General features: G+C 38.0%; 1 protein-coding gene across 3 annotated transcripts; it reads right to left on the bottom strand.

The window, feature by feature from the left end:
- Positions 1 to 530: 530 nt before the first annotated feature.
- plekhj1 (pleckstrin homology domain containing, family J member 1) lies at positions 531 to 26,219 on the bottom strand. Of its 3 annotated transcripts, none has more exons than XM_060846078.1 (7): positions 25,753 to 26,219; positions 14,270 to 14,337; positions 9,819 to 9,885; positions 6,539 to 6,629; positions 5,931 to 5,994; positions 3,363 to 3,435; positions 531 to 1,690 (listed from the first exon to the last, which is right to left on the bottom strand). In XM_060846078.1, exons 1-6 carry the CDS (start codon positions 25,844 to 25,846, stop codon positions 3,370 to 3,372), a joined length of 450 nt encoding a protein of 149 aa, XP_060702061.1. In that variant the 5' UTR covers positions 25,847 to 26,219; the 3' UTR covers positions 531 to 1,690; positions 3,363 to 3,369. The 3 variants fall into 3 exon arrangements, with proteins under 3 accessions (XP_060702061.1, XP_060702058.1, XP_060702059.1); XM_060846075.1 differs by having other exon boundaries at positions 532 to 1,690; positions 3,374 to 3,435; XM_060846076.1 differs by having other exon boundaries at positions 535 to 1,690; positions 3,370 to 3,435; positions 25,753 to 26,218.
- Between the last annotated feature and the right edge of the window lie 27 nt (positions 26,220 to 26,246).

Consider the following 26,246-nt stretch of genomic DNA (forward strand, 5'->3'; position numbering starts at 1 on the left):
GCACCCTGAATTATTGTGGAGCACTTCAAAAGCTATAGTCGAGGTGGTTATGCTGTAGGGTGCACAGGTACAAGGGACCAGTCACAGTAAGGGCAGGAATGCATTACAGACTTTCCACTTTGGGTACTTTTAAGGGTGGATAGTTTCTCCGAGGCAACGCAGCAACAGCCAGGTCTATGATACGTCAGGTAACAACTGCATTGAGTAGGATAGGAAAGAGTAGCAGGGGAATATACATACGTCTGCATCCAGTGATATGACACCAGCAGGAATAGAGCGTCCCTGGTGTCAGGGTCAAGGATATTACTCCAGAACATTCAGGAAGTGGGAAAGCCAAACAGCCAGTGTTTGTGGTCCTTGTCCACAATACTGCAGTGTTTTTTTTAAGTATAGGTGAAATTGATCATTGACTAAATGATGAAATCAGTGTAGTTGTTTGTCGGCCTCCAAATAGTTGTGGGAAGGTAGGGAATGGTATTAAATAGGAAATTACAGAAGCATTATTTTCCTCCAATTCAAAAGAATATTAATTAAAGCAAACTTGGTTCATGAAAAGTTGATTTTTTTTGTGGTAAGTGTTAGAATACAGGTATTGCAATCTTTAGGGTGAGATGTGTAGTCTAGATTGCAGTATCACCACAAACTGTGTAGCATGTTTCTCCAGCTACAGTTACTTAAGTGGTGTTTTGCATCCTGAGTTGTAGTAGAGAAACATAATGAATAAAAATGAAAGCTTTGTTTTATTTTTCAAATGTTGGAATTCTATGTTAATGGGCTTCCATTTGAATAAGACTTCTACATTTATGGCAGTACAGAAGCAAAATTTAAAAAGTCACTAATATACATGCAAATTTAAAGTATTTACAGTCACAGTCACTTAGTAATTTCTGCCAGGACAGTGGAACTTCACGTTAATTACGTACAATGAAGAGTTGTCAATCTGATTCTCTCTCATAACTAGGCCATCAATTTGAAGTGAAGCCTTGAGATAAAATTTCATTCTAAAATTCAGGGTGGTCCACTAGAGATCAATTTACATTTTAGGAGCATTTACTATAAATTTTAAACCAATCAGCTTTAACTATGGCTATTACTTGCCAGGTAGATTGATTCCAACTGATCTAGGCATTGCACACAACAGTTGATAATGGTGTTCAAACAGGTTGAGTTCATGTACACAAGACCTGGGCCCTGTGTATTCATATGTAGCTTCCTGTGCATGCAAGTGTCCCACACTGCAAACCACATTTCTACAGAGCTCTTCTTCAGAAAGAGGTTGTACATGTACTGTCTTTGTTTAAACTCAGGTGACAGCCATTTGCTGGTTCTTGTGCATGCACTGCCCTGATAAATCAGTCAACCCACCTGATTAAATTTAAATAAAGGACGGCTTGACTATCCATCAATACTCTCCTTGTGTAGTATAGCTGTTGGTTGTCTCCTTGAATTAGTGTTAAGAATTGTCCTGACCAGCACCAGATCAAAAGCTTTGACAAGATTATTTTTTAGCAATACTCAAGTTCTGTTCTACTAAAATATTAATTCCCCACAAGACCTTACGATACAAAAATCATAAATAACATTCAATTCAAACCATTCAGATCCCATAAGAACACCACTGTCCATGCAAAATTAAAAAAAAGTTAACGACCTAAAAAATACTGGAGGAGCACTCAAGTTCCATCAGAACCTGTGAAGAGAAAGAAATAAAGACAGAACAGGTTAATGTTTGTCCACTCCATCTGAACTTAGTTTACAGAATTACATTTTAAAGCATAAGTTACTATAAAACAATGAGATGGCAATGGCATTTATATATCTCGGTCAGCTGTCCATGCAAGCCCACATTACCCCACTAAAGGGATGGCTTCTGGAATTAGTTCAGATTTTTTTTGTAACTACTGCCCTACCTAGCAGGGCATTCTACATATCTGATTTACTGTATTAAGTAATTAGTATTCAAGGTTCAACATAAAACACCTCTGAATTAATCTGTTTCACAGGCATATATTTAGTAGGCTTGACTATCAGTTGCCACCTATTTTTGGTTTGTCTTCTGCCAAATACCACAATTTCCAGGTATTTATATTTTATAATTATTCACTGTGGCAGTTTGATAGAAATTGCAATGCTTTGTGCCCACACACGGTGTAGATATTGCCTACTGCCAGTCAGTCTTCACAGACAGAGTCAGACTCCATTATCCTTGTCCAAGATGGAACTAAGTCCAGCATTTCCAGATTATCATGACTAAGGAGACTGATGTGGATGCGCACACAACTGGCATCTGATGATGTCGGTGCTTGGAACTGTCAATGTGTATTATCTCAAAAGAATGCTGTGGAATAAATGATCCTCACAGCATGATAAACCAAGTTTAAATACTAGCCTCTCCTTTGAGAATTGGTCTGCATTGTATAAGTTAGCAAGGCTTTTCTTTATAAAGGTATACTTGAATAGTTTATACTGACTGTGGTGTTTGAAATCGAAGCATTTTCCTTAATGAATTCAATAGATCTAGATCTCACTGTTTAACTTTACTACAATGCATAAGGAAGCCACCGAAGAGAACAAAACATCAGAGCCATGATGCATTATTGCATTGGTCTCACCAGCAACATAAAGTTTAGTACTGGTAAATTTGACCGAATTATTTTACATTTCTGAATCTGGATTGTTTAAATAGCCGATTACATAGCTTGTCTTAGCGTCTCTCGCCCGTAGGTGTTCAAAGTTTGGGAGAAGATTTGTAGCTCGGGTGCTCATTGTTGTGGTTCTGTTCGCCGAGCTGGGAATTTGTGTTGCAAACGTTTCGTCTCCTGTCTAGGTGACATCCTCAGTGCTTGGGAGCCTCCTGTGAGGGCTTCACATTTGCAACACAAATTCCCAGCTCGGCAAACAGAACTACAACAGCTGATTACATATTCTTGATATGTATCAAGAATTTATTGTGCCCACTGAATCTTTTTCAGAAAGTTCTGCTGCCCACACACGACAAAAAAAATGTGAGCAAACCTCACTAGCTATACAGGGGATAACTGGTCTATACTAGCCAGAGATCAAAGTTCCACAAATAGATCCATTGCACAAAAGTTTGAAATAACAGATCAGTATGCTACATAAGTGGTAGCTTCAACTACAATCACTAATTATCATTTTCACTTATCTAAAGACATTGCAGTAAAATACATCTCTACAATTCCGGTTCCAGATTCTTCACAAAGGTCCCTGACAATGTATTTTCAGTTTGATATTTCAAAGGTTGTACATGCCTTACTTTTTTTGGTATGCTGCTTTCATATAAGTTTACTAAAAAGTCCAGGGAAGCAGTTAAAACCAGTTAATCAGAAGATTTTGTTCACCGTTTACCTACAGCCTCTGGGATCTGGTTTGAAATCTAGTTTCTTCTGAAATTCCATACTGCTCCAGTGGGTCCTGCAAACAGTATAGTAACAAGTACTAAAATGATGGTACAACTGAGGAGTTACACTACAGTATTTTAAATTTAAGAAAACACCTGTAGGTAGTATGAGTAGGAAATAGAAATATGTAATTGCAGGATGCAGAACAACCTCGGTTATCTGAACATCAATTATCAAGAGTTTTGAATTATCCAAACAAAATGTTATTAAACTTAAATAAAAGCACAGTGAAAGCAAATAGCTTGGGCTGGCGGCGGGAGCAGGAACAGGGTCACCACAGGAACCCGGTTACTGCTGCTACTGCCGCCGCCATGGGAACCCTGATCAGTTATCCAAACAAAATACTCCCTACCTGCCTCATTTGGATAATCAAGGTTGTCCTGTACTGCATTTTTCTTAAACTTCTTTATAGCGGGCAGCTTTGGTTATTATGCAAGCAAGCATAATGAATTAAAGAGCAGGTTAACGTAAGATTTCCTTCCACAGGCCCTGGCAGCTGTTTCTTGCTCTAATGCCTGTTCCTCATTTACCCATCAAGAGACTACCCAGCTGAAAACTGTAGCAAAGGGGAAATATCAAAGCCAAATCTGTTTTGTTCTTGTATTAAATCTAGACATGCTGATTCCATTCCAGGGGAATGACTAGATTGCAATTGATTAGAAAAGCAGACTAATTTTTAGTCTCTAACTCAGAAGCATCAAGATCCACAGTGCTATCCTTGTCCTGATCAGACTGAGCTCTATTAATTCAATGATTAAGGATTCAAATTTGGATTCGATCACACCATATTCATTTATTTGGAAGAATTAATTATCGAGGAAATTTTCTGCACTGTGACATTTCCTTATATAAAGGATGAGACAATAGACTCACAATATGACTGAATATTTGTTTCTTAATGTGGCACAGGATATAAAATATGTAAAGAAAACATGGATAAAGTATAGTTATTTAGGGTTTTTTGCAAAGGAATAACAGAGAAAACTGTAAAGCAGCAAAGAACATGTTATAATTCTACATTTTTCATGAAAAGCTGCCAAATCTGTCAGTCGTGAAGTAGCAAAGCCATACTGCATACTCTGTGCACAACATTTAGGCCTTTGGATATTAGGAAGAAGTTACAGATCCATCATATACAAACAGGAGGCTGGAAAAGTGGTTGAGTAGCCATAATATACCTAATGGGGGATAGAGCAGGCTTAATAAATCAAGTATGGAGGAAACAAAACCGAGGACTGAAGCATCGAGACCATCCTCTCCTTACCAAAATGAGGTTTCAATGAGAGCGTACCAACTTAGATGAACAGAATTTTTTTCCCCTGGGCTGCAAACATCAAAACGTTCAAGATGCTTTAGATTCTTCTGTTCTAATTTGGGCTTTATTCATTTAAGACAATGTTGCCACGGACAACTCTTTCCAACCTTCCAGATTTCTTGAGTTCACACTGGCCAAGTCAGCAAAAAATCCAAAAAGAGTAAACAGAACTGTCACCTAGGAATTGTGGAACAAATTGCTAGTGCAAGTATAATCCAAAAGGACCATATGAGGCCTTCAAAAAAGAAAATCCGTGCACTAGCTAATATTCAAATTTTGCATATGAGCATAAACAGCATAAGAAATCAGAGGTGGAGTGAACTATATGCTCCATTAGCTTCGTTGTGCCAACTGCAATGTAAGCATGCCCTTTCTTAAATACTGAGACTAATGCTACACTGTTCATTCTCGTGTGGCTGCACTAAAACCGTATACAAGTGTGTAAGAATTCCTTAATCTTGTAATCAGATTCCCTTGCTAGAAAGGCCAACAAGAAGTGATTTATCTTCTTCTGCAAGCCAACATTTTGCTCCTTGTGCAAGTACACACAAGTTCTCCTGAACATCAAGAGGCTTTTAAAAATATTCTGCTTTTCTATTCCACCCCATACTGAATATCTTAGATACATAGAGACGTACAGCATGGAAACAGACCCTTCGGTCCAACCAGTCCATGTTGACCAGATATCCCAACTCAATCTAGTCCCACCTGCCAGCACCCGGCCCATAACTTCACATTAAACTCCATCTACATTTGTCTACTCATTTAAGAGTCCTCCTCAGAGCTTACATTTCCAGTTAGCTTTGTATCACCAGGAAATTTATATACATTCCATTCTCTTCTCAATCATTAATATAGACAGTATTCCGATAAAGCTCCAGCAATCTTTCTTACAGCACTCCAACAGTCAACCTGTCAACTTGAAAATTCTTTCACTCCAGTCTTTGTATCCTCCATTACTTAATCCTCTATTCACGCTAATAAATCTTGTTTAATAACCTTTTATATGGCACATTATCAAATACTCATTTTATTCAAGGTAAAGTGGGAATGGACTAGAGGGGCAGAATTTCAAATCTCTCCTTTTCAGATATCTTATTTCTTGTGCTGCCAAGTGCTGAGTTTTCAGTGCTGAGAGGTCATTAGATTTTGATAACAAATCATATTTTGAAAGCTCAAGATCATTCACTCACTTTTCCAGTTATTTTTTCAATTTCATGTCTGTAAAAAATTAAACTGTTCCGCATGTACTCATAGCTGCAAGATAAAAAAAAGTCATTAACTTCTATTCCATATTTTATTCCCAAGCTGTTATTTCGCTGTCAAAAAATGGAATTTATTATTTAACAAATTGCAGTTACAAAAACCATAATTTAAGAAAATGTTATGCATAACTACTTTGCTAATGAAATATAAAATACAAATTTTTAAAATAATCTTTTATTTACTCAAGTTTTCATCTCTCCCCGACTCAACAATATTCAAAATGGTTGACTTTTCTCCCTTCTTGTTCAGAGATCCCATTGTAACCCTTGCTGAGGTCAAACAGAGTACTGTCCGTGGTTCAGTTCCACAATAGGCAGAGCAGAGCTGCATCATAACTTTTATTCGATAAAGCCTTTATAATTAGTCAACCTCCAAAGCAGAACACTGATTGTATGTGAAGCTTCTTTTGTGAAACTGAACCAGTGGGTTATTTTACTGAAGGCTCTCATAAAAATAGATCAATGCCCAGAATCATTATGACATCACCTGGAATATCCATAAGGTTATAACAAATGAAAAAATTATGTCAACATACCTGGCTTTTGTCAAAGCTTCAATCCACTCCTCACATTCATCTTTATTGTCACATACAAATGAGTATTTTCTTTCTGGTTCATCCACAAATACTGCAACCAAATTTCAGAATCAACTTGGATACGGTGACTACACTTCAAACATTATGAATATTCCTGTTCCATAAAGTAACTTTAAAAGCTGCTTATTTCAGATTCTTCAGGTTTTTTTTCCTCCTTTAGTTCAGTTACAGATAGTGATATTAATTATTGTAATTAGTACAGACCAAAACCAGTTTCTCTGCTGAATTGGGCAACATTTGCCTAAACATTATTTCTTCCAACCATCCTTTAACTCAACTTCTCCCCAAGTTCAACAGGCATGACCGGACCACATACAATCACAATCATATGAGCAAGTCGGTAAGCATACTCAATTTTCCTTCCTAAGACAGACCTGTTCCTTTTTGTGAAAAATGAATCACTGATCTCCGGTCCTCCATCAATCCACACTGAATAGAGGTCAGAATACAAATTCAGAGACCTCAATCAAGATTCTTAGATGTACTCTATCAGGAAATAGCTTTTTATCTTCTTTTAACCTGTCTTTCATATTATTTTCATTTTAGTCAATCATATCACACTTTTAATGACATCGGGGTTCCCCTCTCTAACACTCCTTTAAACAATCCAAACCACACTAACTTTATTAAATTCCCCCACCATTTTGCCATTTCTTAATCAAAAGATTAAAGATCTAGAAGGTTTCTATACAGCTTTTGAAATGAAAAGGGTGGAAGGGGGGCCAAAATACAGAAGAGGCCAGTATCAAATGCCAGAGTCCAGGACATCTTAGAATAGACTACTTTTCCATATAGTTTATTTTAAATATCTCCTTTAAAAAGTAAACAGAATACGCAGAACTGGAGTGATTATACCTGCGATCCAGTTGTCATGGGAAAGACCCCAAACAGAAACCTACAGAATATCAAATGACAGTTTTCACAACTTGACACAGTCAAGGGGCGGCTGCTTTGGTGGGATGCAGGCAAAGAAAGGCAAGACAGAAGCAGAATGTTGTTAGTAATCCATTTTTCTGTTCAAAGGGATTTTGGTGATTTAAAAGAGCAAGGAGTCATCAAGGTGGGCCTTGCTGATAGAAATTAAATTTGGGCGTCTCAGACTCTATAGAAAGACACTGAACGTCACAACCCAGTGTGACACAGAAAATGAGGAATCTAGAAATACCTTAGGACTCAGGGAAGACAGTTCTCACATGAATTAGGAGCAGAGAGTAAAAAAGTGTGTCAATTTGAACTGGAGGGACAGAACAGAAGGAAGCAGGAAAGAGAACACAAATTGCTGATATTAAAGAACACAAAGAAACATTAAAAACTCTGTTCCATGATAACAGAGGTTTTATGACAGCTTTACTTAGAATAAACAGGCATTCTGTAAATAAAACAGACATTCTGGACTTCACGTACTTGTCATCCCTTTCTTCAAGGACAAGGGATTAACTACCACAAAAACAGCACACTGAAAATACTTAATCTTACTTTATTTGACATTTTAAAAAATTACAGATGCATTTGTGCGAATTAGAATGAAACAGCAAACATTTGGAAGAAAAGGTGACAATGGAGATAAGAACGTAATAAAATTAGGTTGAAATGCTGACTCAAAAATATATTTCAACTAAATAAAACTTACATGTTTTTGACAGAACTTTAAGTGTAAGAGCACAAACTTAATTTCTATTTCAACTTCCTTTCCCAATTCTATTAAAAAAGATTAATCTTGTTAATACATTTAGAAAACTTCATTCCTCACTGCTCATCATGAACTCGTCTTAAATGAATGTGATATCAAAGAAATGAAGAACATCAGTAGTTAATCAAAACCATAAACTGTGCTAATGCACAGTGGTGTAGGACAGATATAATCCAAATAAACAAAAATGTAGCCTTGAACCTTAACACCACAGAGTTCTGCACGTTCTTTTTCCACATAATGTGATTCTTGAAAACAGATGGCAGCTGAACTGATAAGTTATCAATACAAGGACAAGGATGAAAAAGAACACATTTATAAAAACGAAGGCGTTTTGAACATCTGATCACGCCATCACCCTCAAAAGGCAGAAGATTTTCTTTCAAAAATCACTTCCATTTTAAGTAGGAATATTGTTAGGACATTAGTACATTGTTGACAAACTGTTGCAAAACTCAGGCCATCCTGATAGAAGACAGTCGCATTTATTTACTATTTCAGGAGCTGTATGTGAAATTAGTTTGGATTATTTATAATTATAAGCCTGGATCACAAATCATTTCCAACCTTCCAAACAGTGACAATCTTGGTGAAAAAGACACAAAAAGCAGGTTAGAGTAGGAAGTATAAACATTTAGAAAATAAGTAAAGGATGCTATATTGAATTTGAGGGATGTTCCACCAGTGGATAGCTACTTGGCCTGATGGCATTTGTCACAGAATAAGAGAATCATCGTCAAAGTCTGCACAAACTACTGTAAATCTACAATAGGCCCAATCACCAGCACTTGACCCATATCCTTCACTGTTATAGAATTTCAAATGCTCATCTAAGTACTTTTTAAAAGTTTGAAGCTCCCTGCCCTAACCATCCCCCCAGGTAGTGCTCTCCAGATTCCCACCATGTAACAGGTGAAAAAGGTTGTTTCTCAAATACCTTAACCTCCTGTTTTCATCTTAACATTATGCCTCCTTATTACTGACCTTCAATTAAGGGGAACAACTGCTTTCTATCCACCCTATCCATGCTCCATCTTACCCGCCTCAATCAGGTCTCTTAGCCTTCTGTGCCAAAAATGAAAATCAACCCAAGTTTATCTGACCTTTCTTCATTTAGAAACTGCTCCATCGCAGGCACCATCCTGACTCTCCTCTGCACAAATGCCAAGCATCACATCCTTCCTAGTGTGGTTACCAGAACCCCACACAGTATTATAGCTATGGCCTAACCATTTTCCTGTAAAGGTCCATTGTAACCTCTCTGCTCTTATAACCTATGCCATGACTGATAAAGGAAAAGGTCTTGTATACCTTCTGAACTAGTTTTTACAAAAAAACTAGACCTGTCACCTTCAGGATGCTCGTCTGGAAATGAGTTTTAATCTCTACTGATACAATCACATTTTAAGTTATCGAAAAGTTCATGCAAACAAAAAAATTCAAAAAGAGAATTTCAAATAATATTGCAATTCAGCTGCGGTGCTCATTTTTGACAGATAAATGGAACACAAGCAACAAAGTTAAGGTTACCTAGCGAGAAGCCGGTGTCTTCCTCCTTTTGGATTCTACACTGCTCAAGCAATAAGGCACCAACAGGCTATTTTAGGGAAAAAAAAAGAAATGTAAAAAATCTTCTACTTCATTGATAAACATTTCTTGGCAAATTGTTTCCCGAAATAATATCTTTGTTACTATTTGCCCTAAAAAATTGCAATTTCCATTCAGCAGTAGGCCAGCTGATAAACAAGCTACTGCATAACTCTGAACAGCAATGCCTTCATTAAAATGCAGGTCAAAATAGTCACAATAGATATTCTATTCTGCAAACTGTCAGCCAGAAACCAGGCCACAAACTGGAAACATTGTCACAGATAATCACTACTGATATCCGAATTCCTGAAATAAACTATGTATTAAAAGGTGTTACTTTGATTACTTAACATGGTAGCATCACCCTTCGTTTTTTTATTGTGTTTTTATCCTGATCTTCGTGATCTGCGTACTAAACTGCACGTACATAACACACTCAAAATTTCAAGAGGATTAGATATTTTCCTTGATGAGCTATGGTGAAGGCGATGTGAAAAAGTATGTGTTGACTTTGGTGTCTAACAGAAAGGGTGCCTCGTCAAGAAGCAAGGGCAGTTACAGACAAACAACATATTCAGGAGGGTCTAGTATTGTTAGAATAGGACAGATCAGAGTAGAGGGCAGAAATTAGAAACATAACATAAATCACTAGAGTTGCATCTGGCTGGCCAAATCTTCAGGTACATCTTGAAGAGATGAATAGAGTTCAGGATTAGGTAGGAACAGCAGCAACATAGCGAGATGATGAATTTAGTGACAGTAAAATCTGTGATCAGCCTTCAGAGGAGCCACCCTAGATGAAACAACATTGCCCTGCTTCCTCTGGAAAAATACCATCAATATCAGCTGTTCACTGCTGCCAAGAATGGCATTTCCGAAGAGCACGGAACTACGGTAATCCACCATTTTATTACCATTCAACTGCATCATGGTTGGTCTATCACCCAACGTACAAACCTGCCTTTGCCCTTCTTTCTCAACACTTTGTTAACAAATATTCTGAGCCGATTTAAAATTAATAATTCAGCTAACGTAACTACAATTTGTTGAAATGAATTCCAAAGCGCTATTGCCCTTTACACGTACAAGTGTTTCCTAACTTTACTCCTGAAAGGACTAGACTGATGCATTTCAATTTTAGTCCTAGTCTCACCAACAGAAATTGTTTTACTCTATCCCTTTTAATATCCTGGAAACTTCAATCAAATCACCTTTAATCTAAATTACAGGAAAATTAACCATTATTATGTAACAGAAAATAAAAGATTAGAAAATTGAAATTAAAACAAAGTGCACAAAATACTCAACTGGTTTGGGCTTGAAAGTCTAAGATAGAGTCATAGAGATGTACAGCATGGAAACAGACCCTTCGGTCCAACCTGTCCATGCCGACCAGATATTCCAACCCAATCTAGTCCCACCTGCCAGCCTCCACCACATCCTCTGGCAGCTCATTCCATACACATACCACCCTCTACGTGAAAAGGTTGCCCCTTAGGTCTCTTTTATATCTTTCCCCTCTCACCCTAAACCTGTGCCCTTCAGTTCTGGACTCTCTGACCCCAGGGAAAACACTTTGCCTATTTACACAATCTAAGGCCCCTCAATTTTGTAAACCTCTATAAGGTCACCCCTCAGACTCTGACACTCCATGGAAAACAGGCCGAGCCTGTTCAACCTCTCCCTATAGCTCAAATCCTCCAACCCTGGCAACATCCTTGTAAAGCTTTTCAGAACCCTTTCAAGTTTCACAACATCTTTCTGATAGGAAGGAGACCAGAATTGCACGCAATATTCCAACAGTGGCCGAACCAACATCCTGTACAGCCACAACATGACCTCCTAACTCCTGTACTCAATTCTCTGACCAATATAAGAAAGCATACCAAACGCCTTCTTCACTATCCCATCTACCTGCGACTCCACTTTCAAGGAGCTATGAACCTGCACTCCAAGGTCTCTTTGTTCAGCAACACTCCCTCGGACCTTACTACTAAAGGTGTATAAGTCCTACTAAGATTTGCTTTCCCAAAATACAGTACCTTGCATTTATCTGAATTAAACTCCATCTGCCACTTCTCAGCCCAGTGGCCCATCTGGTCAAGATCTTGTAATCCACTGTCCACTACATCTCCAATTTTGGTGTCATCTGCAAACTTACTAACTGTACCTCTTATGCTCCAAATCATTTATGTAAATGATGATAAGTAGAGGACCCAGCACTGATCCTTGTGGCACTCCACTGGTCACAGGCCTCCAGTCTGAAAAACAACCCGCCACCACCACCCTCTGTCTTCTACCTTTGAGCCAGTTCTGTACCTAAATGGCTAGTTCTCCCTGTATTCCCACGAGATCCAGCCTTGCTAACCAGTCTCCCATGGGGAACCCTGTCAAATGCCTTACTGAAGTCCATACAGATCACATCCACTGCTCTGTGCTCATCAAATCCTCTTTGTTACTTCTTCAAAAAACTCAATCAAAGTTTGTGAGACATGATTTTCCACACACAAAGCCATGTTGACTATCCCTAATCAGTTCTTGCCTTTCCAAATACATGTACATCCTGTCCCTCAGGATTCCCTCCAACAACTTGCCCACCACTGAGGTCAGGCTCACCAGTCTATACTTCCCTGGCTTGTCCTTACCACCTTTCTTAAACAGTGGCACCACGTTTGCCAACCTCCAGTCTTCCGGCACCTCACCTCTGACTATCGATGATACAAATATCTCAGCAAGAAGCCCAGCAATCACTTCTCTAGCTTCTCACTGAGGTCTCTGGTACACCTGATCAGGTCCTGGGGATTTATCCACCTTTACCTGTTTCAAAACATCCAGCACTTCCTCCTCTGTAATCTGGACATTTTGCAAGATGTCACCATCTATTTCCATACAGTCTATATCATCCATTTTCTTTTCCACAGTAAATACTGATGCAAAATATTCATTCAGTATCTCCCCTATTTTCTGCAGCTCCACACAAAGGCTGCGGTGCTGATCTTTGAGGGGGCCTATTCTCTCCCTAGTTACCCTTTTGATCTTTGATTTAAAGTATTAACTCTTTCTCTCTTCACAGAAGCTGATGCACCACAGTAATTCCAGATTTTTTTGTTATTGTTTATGGCATCTCTTGTGATTTAGCCCTCAGATTTCAGACATTGTTTTAAAAAGATCTAGGCTGCACTGCCCGCAAGACTAATACATCCTTAATAAGGTGCAATGACTGGAACCAAACAGAATTCTAAATGTGGTCTTAACTAGGTTTTCATATTATTGTCGCACAATTTCTACATTTCTCTTCCTTCTGTGGCACCAACTTCCAGTGACAAAATTATATATGCACAGACAAACATGGTTAACTAAACACATAGTAACTACTTAAAATCAGAACGTTATATACAACCCATTCCTAACTATCAACACTCATGATGCAAAAACCATAAATGTAATGTATAACATTGTGTGGTTTATGCATATTGGAAGACTTTTAGTATTTATTTTGTAGCTGGTTTTCCATATAAATTCATGGTAAAGTAAGTTTTCCTCAGTCTGTGTTAATGATGCTATGGACTTTGATATGGAGATCTGCAATCTCTACATATTATGAAGCTATACCTTGCAATATATTAGAAATTCATATTGTAACTTTATAGAATACAACTGCACATGATATTCAAACAAAGTTGATCTTGTTAATGTTGACCTTGCTTCTCGCACCTTCTGTGCAGTGTAACCTGAATGCCTTACTCTGTCTAAGCACCTCATGATCTATACATCCTTGCTTGCTTTGATCTGCCTGTGCTGCTCACAAACAAAACTACTCACTGTACTGAGGTACACATGACAATAATAAATGAAATCGATTGGATAATATGCACCATAGCAAATGGTGAAATACATTCCCATTTCCTCCTGGGTTATTTTTGCCAATTATCTTAATCCACATCCTCTAGTTACAAACTCTCCTGGCTGTGGAAACTGTTTCTGCTTATCCACTTTATGAAAAAACTCTCCATAATATTGAATCTCATGCCTCTCCAACCTTATTTGGCCCAATAAGAACAATGTCACCTTCTCCCTCACACTTCTTCATCTATACCACCATTCTGGTAAATTTCCTCTGCAACATGTCAGCTTTTCTATTATGGGTAATTTATTATAACTAATATTTTATAGAAATATCGTTAGGCATTTAGATTACAAGTCACGATGCATAATCCAATATTACTCTGCCTACATTGACCAGATTTCTGGCAGGACATTATTAAGTCACAATAAAGACGTTAGAGCAAAGCACATATAAATAGTTGGTTTTGATATTATTTTTGACATCATACAGTAACTGATGAATGAGTTGTGATTTGCATACCAAATAAGTTCTGATACTTCCTTACCTCCTCTTCATCAATTCTAAAGTAGAAAAGAAAGTTGACAACTAGCTTCACTAGACGACATTTTGCAGCTGGAGAAACAAAGATGTGCATATATTAGACCGACTTTCAATAATCTAAGACTCAGTTGATATGAAAGACATTCATTCAAAATATTCTTGAAACATAAAGCTTCCGTATTATATTGGAGGACAATTGGGGGAGTAGGGAGGAGAGGATAAATCCTGCATCAGCAGCTTTCAAAAAGGCACTTGAAAAAAGTTTCTAAATTGTTCACATTTGAAAACTTTTGCAGCTTTTATAAAGCTAAATGGATTTACAGTAAGACCATAAGATGTATGAGCAGAAGGCCGTTTGCTGTCCAGAAAATTTCTTGCACCTAATATTCTTATCTGTAATGCAGCCCAAAACAGCAACTTTTGGAGAACACAAACTTCTTGACAGAAGATATTAACATTTTTCAAACGTCATTTATTGTATATTAAGGTCAACACTTTAAAAAATGTATTTACGTTTTAATATTATGCAGGAAATGCACCTTTCCCTATAAATTCGTTTTGAGAAGGAATTTATGTGGCACAACCACTGCAGACAAAATCATTTTTTTTGTTGCCATGTTTATGATTTTTTTTGGCAGTGTTTATAACTTTTCAGTATTTACAATCACTTATGAGTTTTAGAAAAAGACTTTTTTTTTGCAGATTTTGTCAAAAAGAATGCCTGTACTGTTTGCTAAATGCCCACAGAGCAGACAATAAGATTTTACACAATGCCCAACCAAAAATGTGCAAAAGGAGAAACAAAGATTCTCTGACAACTGACAAAAATTAAATATTTTTCTTCCTGCTATGTTTTATTGTTAACTGTTAGATTTGGGTTAAAAACAAACCTGACTTATTTCCTTGAAAAATGATTTAGAGATGTTGGTGTTGGACTGGGGTGTACAAAGTTAAAAATCACAATAATCAGGGTCATAATCTGGTGAAGGAACAGTGCTCCAAAAGCTAGTGCTTCCAATTAAACCTGTTGGACTATAACCTGTTGTGTGATTTTTAATTTTGCTCGATATAGGAATGGCCCAACCTGTAAAACTTCAATTTTTAATTCTACTTGACTTTTGACAATTATAAGCAATTTCAGGAATTTGACAGGATGTATCACAACAATTAGAATTATCACAAACATGATTGTCAAGCAAGTATATACAAAATGATGAGTCTCAGTTCATTCTGGTGCTCTCCCCAAGGCATTCAATATTTTTTGGTGGCTAACTGACTGCATTAATAAAACACAAATTACATGGTTTTACCAATTGCAACATTTCATCTAGAAGTTACTCAGTTCTGAAAGAGGCTTGAAATCTTCATTCTTTTAGACTGCAAAATAATTGAACCGGAATGTTAGCTTTCTTTGGCAACACAACAAAATATTTCGCCAGTAACTTGCCAAGACTATATTTTCATTCTGATACATTTAACAACCTTTGATTGCTCCTTGAGGAGTGTTGGACTATGAATATCTGCTTCTGATTTAAAAATAATCTTTACTAGCAATTCAAAAAAAAACTACTTTTTGTTAAAAGGAATTTTAAAAGCTTTGCATATTTGAAGTTCATAGCCAAAAGTGTCTACATAAGTTTGAGCAAGAAACTTTGTAATCATTATGCATGCTCATTAAGTACTCCAATTGTACTATCCATATTGGGCTTATTCAGAAAGATGCCAGCTTGAGTGTTGTCTTGCAACCAAAGGTCTAACCAAATTAACTCTGTGATAAAGAATGCTACGTTTCAGTCCGTGGCTATCTTGGGAATATTATTTCCTTCCTCACTATTTCAAATATTTGGGCCCTTTTACAGGGGAAAGAAAAACAGCAATGAGAAAACAAAGGGGTGAAGGGTCACTGGACCTGAAACATTAATTCTGATTTCTCTCCATAGTTGCTACCAGACTTGAGTTTTTACAGCAATTTCTATTTTTGCTTCCAATTTACAGCATGTGCAGTTATTTAGTTTTTGTTTTGTTTAATGAAAAAACACTTTTATTCCACTGTCTGTTTCTGTATGAAGAATTTATGGGTCTTACTTAAACTTAATACAAAAAACCTGAAGCAGAAAACCTGAAATAAGTTCTCAAAGGCAAAATTAAAAATCACACAACACCAGGTTAAAAGTCCAACTGGTTTAATTGGAAGCACACTGGCGCTGCTCCAACTTTAACCTGGCGTTGTGAGATTTTTAACTTTGTACACCCCAATCCAACACTGGCATCTCCAAATCAGGTTTAAGGCAGGATACGTTCCTTTTGAAGGTTGAAGCTTCACAACTTGTGCACAGGCCCTGGACTAGATCAGTGATTGAGTGCAACAATCCTGCATAATTAACCACCTGTTAATGATTGACTAGTTAACAGAGTTATGAAATATAGTTTGTCATCTCCTTCGCTTTAGCAAATGAAGTATGTAGCTAACACCAAAGAAAGAAAGAAACAGAATTGGAGACAATTTTAAAAAAACTTGACCAGACTGAAAGTGGAAAATGAAAATTAAATGTGATGATGCACTATAGTAAGAAACCTATAAAAGGTCACTTGTGCCATAGAAAATAACAAATTATGGTGAGATAAAAGAGTAAAAGGAACTGGGACACAAATGAACAAAATTTTGAAGCAAAAATGCAAGCTTGCAAAACAGTTAAAGTAACTAGCAAAACAACAAGATATAAATATAGGATATAGAATTAAAAAGTAGTGAAGTAGTATTAGAATAGCACAGATCCTGGTTAGACAATATTAAAAGAAGTGTAAACTTTTGATCTCTAAATGAAAAAAAATCAAAGAAACAATAGTCAAATGCAACAAATTTCAGGGAAGAATGGTACCAGAAGAGAGACTATGATTAGTCAAAGTTGAAAATCACAACACCAGGTTATAGTCCAACACGTTTATTTGGAAGAACTAGCTTTTGGAGCGTGGCTCCTTCATCAATCACCTGATGAAGGAGTAGCACTCCGAAAGTTAGTGCTTCCAAGTAAACCTGTTGGACTATAATCCGATGTTGAGAGATTTTTAACTTTGTACACCCCAGTCCAATAGAGACACCTCCAAATCACGATTAGTCAAGAAAGATTAAATAGACTGAAGAGTTTCAGAACTCTGTTACAAAAAGGTAGGGAAGGAGAAAATCTTTCCACTGATGGGAACACAAAAAACAAGCTAGATATTAAAAAAACGCCAATATGGAAACAAGGATTTCCTCTACAGGTAGTAGAGGAAAAGAAATGGAACTTGCCACCATAGAAAGTGGTCAAAACAAATGGCTTAGATGTTTGCACAAGGAAATTACTGAAGACAAGCTGCATTGAAATGAGGCAAATGGAAGGGGAGAAAACTCTTGTAGATAAACAGGTTCTTTGGTTTAGTTTGTGTTGTATATTCCATGCAATGCCATGTGGTCCGAAGAATTTTGTAAACTACATTAAGATCAACTTTCTCCTAGTTGGAAACAATACTTTAAAGCAAGTAGAGATACCAGGCTAGCCAAGAAATTTCTGACAACACATTGCCCCATTACCAAACAACTGTGTATCAAACATTCATTTTAATGTTGAAGATTTGCAGTTTTTTTTTGTGTCTTACATGTTAAGGCTGGTCACAAAAGCGACTGCCAGTGTAGACTGGATTCAGCATTTAACTTATCTTTAGTGATGTGGTAGAGGACAAATACTATTTTGTGCTTCATCATGACATTAAACCTGCCCCTATGAAAGTTATTTAAATCTTTGAAATAGACATAACTATATGGGGTAGCAAGGACTCTTTGCTAATAGTCCTGGACTGTTCAGCATCCATTTGATGTTTCATATTACCAACTCATTTCATATACTTTGATGAACTCAATTCAGCAAAATGCAGTTGCTAACTGTAGTATTTTAGAAGGCAGCAAATGAGCATTAGTAGATCTTAAAGATCAGCACTGCCCAAAATATATAGTTGTGATAATAACAAAGCGGCCATTATTTGATGAACCAAGTGGTCTGGTGGGCCATTTTGTGGGCAGTAAAGAATCAACCACTTCACAGCATGTCTGAAGGAACATGTAGATCAGATCAGGTGTGGATGACAGATTTCCTCCCCTAAAAGGAACTTGGTGAACCAGATGTTCTTTTTTCAAAAAAATCAGTTGATATTAGTTTCACAGTCACCACTACAGTTACTGTGGTGGGATTTGAACCCATGCTAGGTTATTAGTCACCTCGAACTGCCAATAAATAACAGCAACTTCTGGCATCCATACATGTGCAGTTGAATGTGAAAATTTAGCTGTCATGCAGGCATTGACATGGTATTGCTGATGCAATCTAGAGATGATTTGATGGAAATAATAGCTTTTTTCCAGTATTTTACAATATTTTCACAGTAAAGCATTGAAAATGTTAAGCCTTGTTAAATGAGGTGTGTCTGAGATGTTAAACAGCACACTTGATCATAATTACTCCTGAATAATCTCCCTAGCCATACATAAAATAATTTTTCAAGCATATGTTCATCCTGCAGAACAATTATTCATTTTTTCAAAAAAAAAATTAAGTTTGTTATTTCACCTTAATCTCACATATTATTCCCTTTTCTATTTTAAAATACTTAAAATGTGAACTATAATAACTTTTTAGTTACCGGTTTTGCCTGGTGAGAATTGTTGGATTTTATCAGCTAATCGGTCTCCTTATTGCATCTACTCTAGCTGGATGCCACAGATGGTGGTAAGTTTAAAGTAGAGGGAACTCACCATAAGGTTGGCTAAGTCTTTTGAGTGGCTGAGGAAGTTACAAGTGAGTGCTTTCTCTTTGCTGCTGACCACAAACACTGGGCCAATATTGCTGGTTCAAAGTAGCCCCATTACATGCAAAAGCACAAACAAAAATGGGATTGCATAAAAGAAACCAAATGAACATTTAATTAAATTAAATGCCATTTAAACTATATTTTTTAAATGATCTTCAAAAACTTGTCACAAAGAGCAAAGACAGGGACAAAAAAAAAATCAAAGGAATTGGAAATTATACATGCAAAAAGGCATGAAGCCTTTCCATCTCCACAACCTCCACACTGTCATTCCCTCCCCACCATGAGCAAACGTTGCTATTTTAAGTAAAAAAGGTAAATTCTCAAATTAGATTACAACCAATATTGAGAGAAAAATAACAGATACTTGTTATCAGTAATGGATTTGACAACATAAACAGAAAACCCAATGAGAACTAGAACTCATTTAAACGGCCGGCATAACAAGTGCTAAGTGGCAGTCTAAATTAGAATCTCATGTTACTTTCTTTTGTAAACACTTCTGCTAAACCAACAGGACTGATTGTGTCATTACTGATTATACTTGCACTGTCCGAGTATTAATTGAGTTGGAGAACATCCCAATTATTTGTATTTGTTAATATACTTGCCAGGTAGGTGCAGTTGGATTAATTATGTTTTATAATTATAGAATCAGAGTTTAGGGCTTTCATCTGCCAAAGTGTCCCTGCTGCTGAACTGAGAATCTTGGATTCAAATCCTACATGCTCCAGAGGTGTGTAATAACATCTCTGAACAGGTTGTTTAGAAAAGTACGTTAATTTTTAAACACAGAGTCATAACAGTCTAACAGCAGGTAAACAGACCCATCGGTCCAACTTGTCCATACCAACCAGATATTCTAAACTGAACTAGTCCCACTTGCCTGCATTTGACCGGTATCCTCTAAACATTTCCTAGTCACGTACCTACCCAAATGACTTTTAATTGCCGTAATTGTTAAAGTACCTATTCGAGACGGCTTAGGGAAGGACTCTACCTGTAGCCTATCTTGGTTCGTCCCGGATATCATACTCTGTGTAGTCTGGAACATAAAACTCTTACAGTTTAAACGATTACATTTACCAATGGCTCAATGTTACACTGTAATAGATGCCTACAAGCTATGCTTGAGCTAAGGTTCTAAAACCTTTAGCAGAGTAGCTGTGCCAGCTAAGAGCTCTCTCAGACTACTCCCCTTATTGCTGCAAACAAGCTGTCTTTATACAGAATTGGGGATTAAAATTACAAAAATGCCACATGTCTTTAATCTGATAAGCTACAATAAAATGGCAAACATTTGCAGAGGAAGAGAAACTCAGGTCTGAGTACGCTTGCCTAATTTAGCTATATGCACATCAAAGTGGAAACCTGGATCAAGCCAGGCCAGATGGTCAATTGTTTTGGCTATACATCATAATGAGAGACTGGTCTGAATTATGCTGAAAGGTCATGAGGTAATCTTGCTCAGCTAACATGCCTAATATCGTCCTACAAAATAGCCTTTTCTTTTAAAATCACCTCAGATTCCCAGAATGCAAATTCAATTCATAACATTCCCAGATCTTGGGGTCCAGGGAAGAACACACAAACATTCAATCCATGTTCACTCAAATCAGACCAGAAATAGTTAAATTTTCCACCAGCTTTTGTCATGTGTCTCTCTCTCTCTCTCACACATACACTGTGTCCCTTGAACCCTTCAGTCAGTAAATGTAATTTACAGAAGAATGTTTTCTCTCTCTCACTCAGACAACTTCCTTACTATGCCACTTTCAGCCTGTGTTTTCACAGAATCAGAATCCCTACAGTGTGGAAGCTGGCCATATGGCCTATCGAGTCCACACCGACCCTCCGATTTTCTTAGCCTGTAAGGGTAATGAGACAGTCACATTCCAGGACAGTCAAGAGGATGGAACTGAGCTTCATAAATTCAAATCTTCTCTGTGTGGTATACATGAAAATGTATCAGGATGGTTCTATTACATGCATATTCCACTCAGCTTATTAAATTACAAAAGTTCTTTTCCTATTGAGTATGAGTTTTGTTAAGAGTCTTTGATATAAACCAACAATTTACTTATCCGACATCCTATTGTGAAATACGCGCCTCCAGCCTGAGAAGGAAGTACTGCCACACTTTCCACAAGTGAACAAATATTTATACCGATCCACGAATACTAAGAACGGATGTCCCCAATTCCTCTGAACAAGCACTTGCCTCACACTCTCTACAGCATGTGTGTCATATTTAAGGCTACACTCTTTCTCATAACTGTACCCACTTCCACCAGCAGCTCAGTCCATACACATACCACCAGATGAAGATGTTGCCTCTCAGGCCGCTTTTAATTATTTCCTCTTAAACATTATACTCCCTAAGTTTAGACTCCCCTACCCTTTACAAAAGACCTTGGCTATTCATCTTATCTATTTCCCTCATGATTCTATAAATCTATACACGATCATCCTTCAGACTCCAATACTCCAGGGAATATTGTACCAGCCTCTCATTATCATGCAAACCATCCCAGCAGTAGACTAGTTACTAAGGTCAAATCTCAAACAGTGCAGGAAGACAGCGAACTGGATACAAAATTGGCTTCATGGTAGGAGACAGAGGGTGGTGGCAGAGGGTTTCTATACTTTGATTTTACTTGAGTTTATTTTTATTTTAGTCCCTTGTGGTCCCTGTTCAAAAGAGGTTGGTGGGATGGAGTCAAGAGAGCCATTTTCTGTTCATTTTTATTTTTCCCCAGTGTAATAAAGTCTTTATTTTCATAAAATCATCAAGGAAGCTTTATTTTCGGTTTCAAAAAAGTAGACTTTGCTCAGTGGTTCACCTGGTGCTGTTCCTGTTCCGGGAGTGTATGATGAGGGTAGTTTCAGGGTGTGGTTTACACCTTTCCGCTTCTACCTTTCACGTAAACAAATGTATTCAGACTGCAGCCTTGTGACCAGTGCTGCAAGTTCTGGGTCCACAGTTGTTCATCATATATATCAACAATTTGGATGAGAATATAGGAGGTATAGTTAGTAAATTTGTGAATGACACCAAAATTGGTGGTTATAGCACACGGTGAAGAAGAATATCCAAGAGTACAATAAGATCTTCATCCGATGAGCCAATGAGCTAAGAAGTGACAGATGGAGTTTAATCTAGATTAAAGGTGTTTTGCATTTTGTAATATCCTTGTTTTTTTCTGTACCATTTCAAGATTAACAATATCCTTCCTATAGCAGGAAAACAAAATTATATACAGTATTCTAAAAGTGGGCTCACCAATGTCTTGCATAGCCGCAACATGAAATCCCAACTCCAATGCTCTGACCAGTGAAGGTGAGTGTACCAAAGGTGTTACACTTTGGTAAGGTAAACCAGGGCAGGACTTACAAATTTAATGGCAGAGCTCTGGGGAGTGTTGTTGAACACTCAGGGTGCAGGTTCACAGTTCCTGGAAAGTGGCAATGCAGGTAGATAGGGTGGTGAAGGTGGTGTTTGGCACACTCACCTTCACTGGTCAGAGCATTGGAGTTGGGATGTCATGTTGCGGCTATGCAAGACATTGGTGAGTCCACTTTTAGAATACTGTATATCATTTTGTTTGTCCTGCTATAGGAAGGATATTGTTAATCTTGAAATGGTACAGAAAAAAAATCAAGGATATTACAAAATGTAAAACATACTAGTAATCTGAACTGTTATCACTGTAACACAAGCCAGCCTGAAGGCTGGCTGTCTAATAATTTGAACACCCATAAGCTGGAAATTAAGATAAACAGGCTGAAGCAATAAACTAGAGCAATTAGTCCCAACACAACTGCTTTTAATGTTAGTTATTTAGCATTCAGCATTTATGGAGAGAATGAATGTCTGAAATATTAACCAGTCTTCCATTAAAGTTTAAACTTCCACAAAGCAGAATATTGCAGATGCTGAAATAAATAAAATGCTGGTGCTATTTAATAGACCAACCATCATCTGTGGAGAGGAAACAGTTAATATTTGAGGGCTGCAATCTTTAAAAACAACTGAAAAAAATATAACAGACATTATAGGAATAGGATGTAATCAAGTGGAGGAAGAGAACTAGGATGGTGAAACAGGGAGAAGGCAGGTTGGACTAAGTGCAGATGGTACAGTTTTCCTCATTCCCTGCCCCACCTCTCAGAAGATGGGAGTGAATATACAGCAGACACATTTGACAATGATAATTGCCGATGAAAAATATGCTAGAAGGTAAGTTGCCAAAAGCAGATGAAGGGTCTTGTAATAGATAAGTAGATTGACAGTGGGCAAAAATTTGTTAGATTGAGTATAGTGTAGAAAAATGCGAATTAGTCTATGTTGAGAGGAAGAATGAATAAAGTAGTGGCTATTTAAAATAGAGATTGCCACACTGTGTTTGAGAGATCTGCGATGCGAAACAAAACAAAAATCAGCTTGCAGCTCCGGCAAATGATTAGGAAGACAAATAGAATGGTGACTGTTACAAGGGGAATGGAATACAAAAGCAGAGCCATTTTATTGCAGCAGGACTTTGGTGAAACCACATCTTGAACACATGTACAGTTTTGGTCTCCTTATTTGAAAAGGAACAGTTCAAAAACTTGTCGCATTTCTGAGATGAAGGGCTCATCGAACAACGAAAAGGTTGAGCTGGATTGGGCGAGTTCCTATTGGGAAATTAGAAGACTGAGGGGACCTTATTGAAATATACATGATGTGGAGGTGCCAGTATTGGAGAGGGGTGAACAAAGTCAAAGAAATCACAACACTAGTTACTGATGAAGGAGCAGCGCTCTGAAAGCTAATACGACCAAATAAACCTGTTGGGACTATAACCTGGCATTGAGTGATTTTTAAACTTTGATATATACAAGGTCATGATAGATACAGGATGACAACCTTCTTTGGCATCAAGTATACACAGAGAAAACAGTTTTAAGAACTCTTTCTTTAAAGACAGATAAGGGGATTTTTTTCCACCTCAGTTGTAAGTCTATAGAATTTTCCTTTTCAAAGGTCAAGGGGGTGGGCAAGGTTGTGTCATGGAATTTACTCAAAGCCAAAATATTGTTGATAAACAAGGGAGTAGAGGATTGTGGGGCTCAGAGAGCAAAGTAGAAAATTCAAATCACAATCAGATCATGTATAATTTAATAAAAAGAAAAAGGAAAGGCCAAATGGTTACTTCTACTCCTCCACAGCGTAAAACCTGTTACAACTAATATTTCCAAATCTGAAACATTAACACTCTCTCACCAGAGATGCTCCTGATATACTGAGTATAGTCAGTATTTTTACCTTTGTATTTACAATTTAGACCTGTTCAACTTCTCCCTAGCCACTGTTTTAGAATCAGATGGTTATCAATCTGGATTCGAAATCATATTGGTGTATTACAAAAATCATGCCCATATGTTTCCACTCCCACATTGGATCATTGGCCACTCAAACCTTCATTCACACAAGTCCCTTCAGACCAGTTGCTCAACATTAACTTCAGCTTACTCAAAACACTGCTATTAATACTTATCCCACAACAATATCCAGTTTGACCATCATCTCTACTCACATTAACACCCATATCTTGTTAATATCCATATTTTCAAATTCACCTACAATCTAATTACCATTACTCCCATTCCTCCAGGGCAACTTGTGTTGTTGTTTCCAACCTGTTCAGCATCTGCCCTTTACCTCCAATGATCTTGTTTTCAGTTCTCTCCCATCTCCTTTCTCCCACTCACTACACAAAAGGTTTTTATTTTTAAAAACTCCTCTCCGTAACTTCCTGCTTGATTTATGTGTTTTTCCCCTTCCCAAGGTGGGGGCTTATAAACACTTATAATAGTTGCATTTTATATAAATTGGCATTTACTGAAATTAGCCCGTTTTAGGTTCTGTACTATCCCCTCCATCAACTGTAAACATTGATATATAAGAGAATACAATATGCTGTGCACAGGGTTGGAGATTTTGAGCTATAGGGTGAGGCTGAACAGGCTGGGGCTGTTTTCCCTGGAGTGTCAGAGGCTGATGGATGACCTTATAGAGGTTTACAAAATTATGAGGGGCATGGATAGGATTAATAGACAAAGTCTTTTCCCTGGGGTCAGGGAGTCCAGAACTAAAGGGCATAGGCTTAGGGTGAGAGGGGAAAGATATAAAAGAGATCTAAGGGGCAACTTTTTCACGCAGAGGGTGGTACGTGTATGGAATGAGCTGCCAGAGGAAGTGGTGGAGGCTGGTCCAATTGCAACATTCAAGAGGCATTTGGATGGGTATATGTATAGAAAGGGTTTGGAGGGATATGGGCCAGGTGCTGGCAGGTGGGACTAGATTGGGTTGGGATATCTGGTCGGCATGGACAGGTTGGACTGAAGGGTCTGTTTCCATGCTGTACATCTCTATGACTCTATAATCACTATTTTCTGATAGTAGCGCTTGCAACGAAATTATGAACTGGAAACGGGCAGAGTCAACTCTTGTACATTGCACTCACTCGCTGTCATCATCGGGTCACACAGGAAGAGATGTCGGTTTTCAGGTAACACTTAGCGCTAGTTTCACCGTCCCTATTTAGCAGCTGAAAGCTCTTGCACCGACCAAATCCTGGAGCAGCTGGGAATGTTCCTTACCGTCGTTGCGCTTCGGGCCCTTCATGGTGAGCTCGGCCGCCTTCTCGGCGGGCTGCTTGGAGAGACACAGAAGCTCCTTCTCATTGTATCGCATGGCAGCTAGCGGGCAGGCCTCTCCCCTTCAATAATCACCCCCCTCCCTCACCAAGGTGGATGTTAAAACTTAAATAACAAAGCAGCTCCCTCCCTGGACCAGCTGCCCCACCTGGTCAGTGTTACCGCTGGAGGCGAAGGAGGAGGGACGCGCCGTTGGTGTTAAACAGCGATAAGGTCTGCGTCATATCTAAAAGTCAATAAAACACCCAGGCGGGCGGTAAATCAGGACTTTAAGCTGCGCGGGGGGAGGGGAAGACTCGTCCACGACCAACGGACACCAAGCTGGAGACAGAACAAAAACCGCGCCTCGCCCCAACGTTCCACTTCCCTCGAGCTCCGCCGCTTCTTGCTGTCAATAAAGTTATTGAAAACCTCACTTCCGGTTCTCTGCGATCTTC

This window comes from Hemiscyllium ocellatum, chromosome 28, assembly GCF_020745735.1.
Source record: "Hemiscyllium ocellatum isolate sHemOce1 chromosome 28, sHemOce1.pat.X.cur, whole genome shotgun sequence".
Taxonomy (NCBI): domain Eukaryota; kingdom Metazoa; phylum Chordata; class Chondrichthyes; order Orectolobiformes; family Hemiscylliidae; genus Hemiscyllium; species Hemiscyllium ocellatum.

Bases quoted from the DNA above. Each gene is read 5' to 3' on its own strand.
- plekhj1 (XM_060846075.1), bottom strand. From the start codon at position 25,846: ATGCGATACAATGAGAAGGAGCTTCTGTGTCTCTCCAAGCAGCCCGCC. The intron at 6,630-9,818 runs GTAACCTTAACT...ATTTGGTTGCAG, and splicing joins AGACACCGGCTTCTCGCTAG to TATTTGTGGATGAACCAGAA. The intron at 5,995-6,538 runs GTATGTTGACAT...TTTATCTTGCAG, and splicing joins GAAGCTTTGACAAAAGCCAG to CTATGAGTACATGCGGAACA.